This window comes from Alligator sinensis, unplaced genomic scaffold, assembly GCF_000455745.1.
Source record: "Alligator sinensis unplaced genomic scaffold, ASM45574v1 scaffold323_2, whole genome shotgun sequence".
Classification (NCBI taxonomy): domain Eukaryota; kingdom Metazoa; phylum Chordata; order Crocodylia; family Alligatoridae; genus Alligator; species Alligator sinensis.
The window spans coordinates 1,038,021-1,040,617 of NW_005842392.1; the positions used below are offsets into that span (position 1 = coordinate 1,038,021).

The following is a 2,597-nucleotide window of genomic DNA, read 5'->3' on the forward strand; positions in this document are numbered from 1 at the left end:
TGATGCAGCTGGTCCAATAAAGGATAATACCCACAAAAATCCTTGCCACTCGCATGAATTGATCTATGCTAACAGCTTGGGGATTGGTGTTTGTAAAGCATTAGGATCAGTCTGATATATAGCAGTTTCCTTTCAGAATTTCCCTAACCCAGATTTATGGGAACAGACCCAGGACAGAGCTTTCCAGCCATATCAAGCCTTCATGTTACTGAACAGTTACCCAAAGAGAAAGGCTTTTCTTTGAGAATGGCCTTGGTTAGAAGGGAAGTAGAGCTCATACTAGCAAAAAACTGAGTACTTTCCAAAAAATCAAGTCAGGAAGTTAAGACTGCAGTACTTCACACACGGGGGGGGGGGGGGGAGGGGGATAGGAATTTTCACACACCGGGGGGGGGGGGGGAAGAAGGGTATTAGTATTTCAACACCAACTATGGTCTGTCTTTAGCTATCACAGCTCACAGACCTCCACTCCTAAAGAGGACTAACACATGGTCACAAAGTCAGGCCCTCTCAAGTTGAGGCTGGAGATGTGACCCTCCTCTCTCATACTGGCCAGAAGGCACCTCTGTCCACAAATCCTCTCAAAGGAACCAAGCTACCCCTTTCTTCATTACGAGTTAAATGCTTCCAAGGTCTACCTCCTTAACTTTCACACTATGCATCTAGGTTAGTTGCAGAACAGGGATCAACTTCTTCATATACATCTAGGACAAGCAGATGACCGACTTCTGCTACCCCTCCATCAGGCCTCATATTTCATTATGCCCAGAATGGAACAGAAAGGATAAAGCCATTGTACAGCCAAAGACACCACTACTCACATTCAGATTCAGACCTGGCTCTTGCTAGTTGCCTTAACGCAAATAAGCAGAGTTTTGTACAAGCAACAAAGTAGCTGTGAACATGGTGCTGAACCAAGGCTACAAGTGTTACATTATGAGCCAGGAAGTGAAGCTTGTTTTTAAGAGTTCTGAACATTTCAGATTTATAGCTTTCAGGGCTGCAAACTCCTAATCACCAAGTTTATGTTCTCAAATACAGGCTCCAAAGAGCTGTTGAATTAAAGGGCAGATCCCTTATTTGGGACGTCTGATTTGCGAGACATGTGGCGACCCCTGCTGACAAGAAGCATGCAGAATATTAGCATTATTTTTTGCCAGACAATAGAGTTCCCCTTACCCTTGCACTATATGCTAAGGCAAAACTTGCCGATACCAATTGTTGTAGGATTTCTGCAGCCCTAAGCAATATATTCACTTCTCACAGGTCAGTTCGTGATCAGCCAAGGAGCACCTGCAGCTTCCCACAGGATCCTACTGAGTTTTTGGGTGCTCAGCATTTGAGAGGCACTGAACATTTTGATGCTGTAGTGTAAACAACCCACTGGTCTGTCTGGTAGCACACCAGTCCCAGTAACAGCCACCTTAGGCAAATGCGCAAGAACCTCACCTGCAGGTTTTCTGTTGTATTTCAGGACTTCACACAATACTAGCTTGTTAGGGTCCAGACAGAAAGGATCTCTGAACATCCTGACTGGGATCAAGAACATGTCACTGTTGGAGCCTTCTGCTTGGCCTGTGCTGGATCCATCAAAATTCCATTCTGGGATATCTGGGGGAGAGAGGAGCAGAAGAAAACTCGAAGTAAGCCTCCCAAATTACTGCACTGATGGAGATCCCAAGAAGAACGCACCCCATTACCCACCCAGACACGCCGCTGAGGATTCCTTCACAAGGAAGGGAGTGGAGCTGTTGCTTCCACTATATCTACTTGGAGGCCAATCTTTCAGCCACTGCTCACAACGGTAGCTCCTCTAATTATAAAGGTGGGGGACAGGAAGAGTTAGCGACTGCTTCCAAAATGAGATACTGGATTTTCAACACTCAAGGCACTTAAGCCACCCAGGGTCACTCTCTCTATTATAGCTGAGAAGGACTCAAATATGCAGGTTTCACTTGCCCACAGCATCCAGACAAGTCGCATCACAGGCCAACTTTGCTTATTTGCCCTGTGGAAAGGGGCCTTGGGTTTAGCAGCAAAAAGATGCCCCCCCCCATCTTCCTTCTGTCTCGACTCTAATGGTAGAAAAATTAGAGATTAGCAAACCAACTATCCTGAAGGAACCTGGCTGTTTACTACTTCCAATAACCGGATGAAAATGAGCCTCAGCCCCACTCATTCATACTGTATAATCTTCAAAGGGGTAAGACGATGCCTGCACCCCAAATAACAGATCTGCACACACCAGGCTGTTCCCCCACCACAGCACAGCAGAGCAGAGCACAGCGCGAGCAGGCGGCTCCAAACCAACAGGCCCAGCCTCACCTTTTATGCTCTTGGGCTCGCGGTCCAGGGTCTTGGTTTTGCAGCGCAGCCCCTCTCCCGAGCCGTCGATCCAGACATAAGTGACCTGGACGGAGCCGCCCTGGGGCAGCTTCATGTACTGGTCCCTGACCGCCTTGTTCAGCTTGGAGCTGTGCGACACCGACATCCTGGCGGACCTGGGGGCGGAGGGGAGCGGCCGTCAGCGCCGGGAAGCCCGCTCCGGCCCGGACAGGGCAGGCTTCTCCCCCGCACGGAGAAAGAGCAGCCGGGCG

The 2,597-nt window shown here is 48.7% G+C and overlaps 1 protein-coding gene across 1 annotated transcript in view; it reads right to left on the reverse strand.

Moving 5' to 3' along the window:
* Positions 1-2,591, reverse strand: part of LOC102376806 (glutamine synthetase) — a 9,283-nt gene extending 6,692 nt beyond the window's left edge. Inside the window, exons 1-2 of the mRNA XM_014522752.2 lie at positions 2,326-2,591; positions 1,450-1,611 (exon numbers count right to left, since the gene is read on the reverse strand). Of these exons, the coding sequence (XP_014378238.1) occupies positions 1,450-1,611; positions 2,326-2,491 (328 nt within the window). The 5' untranslated portion in view covers positions 2,492-2,591. The remainder of the gene's footprint in view (positions 1-1,449; positions 1,612-2,325) is intronic.
* Between the last annotated feature and the right edge of the window lie 6 nt (positions 2,592-2,597).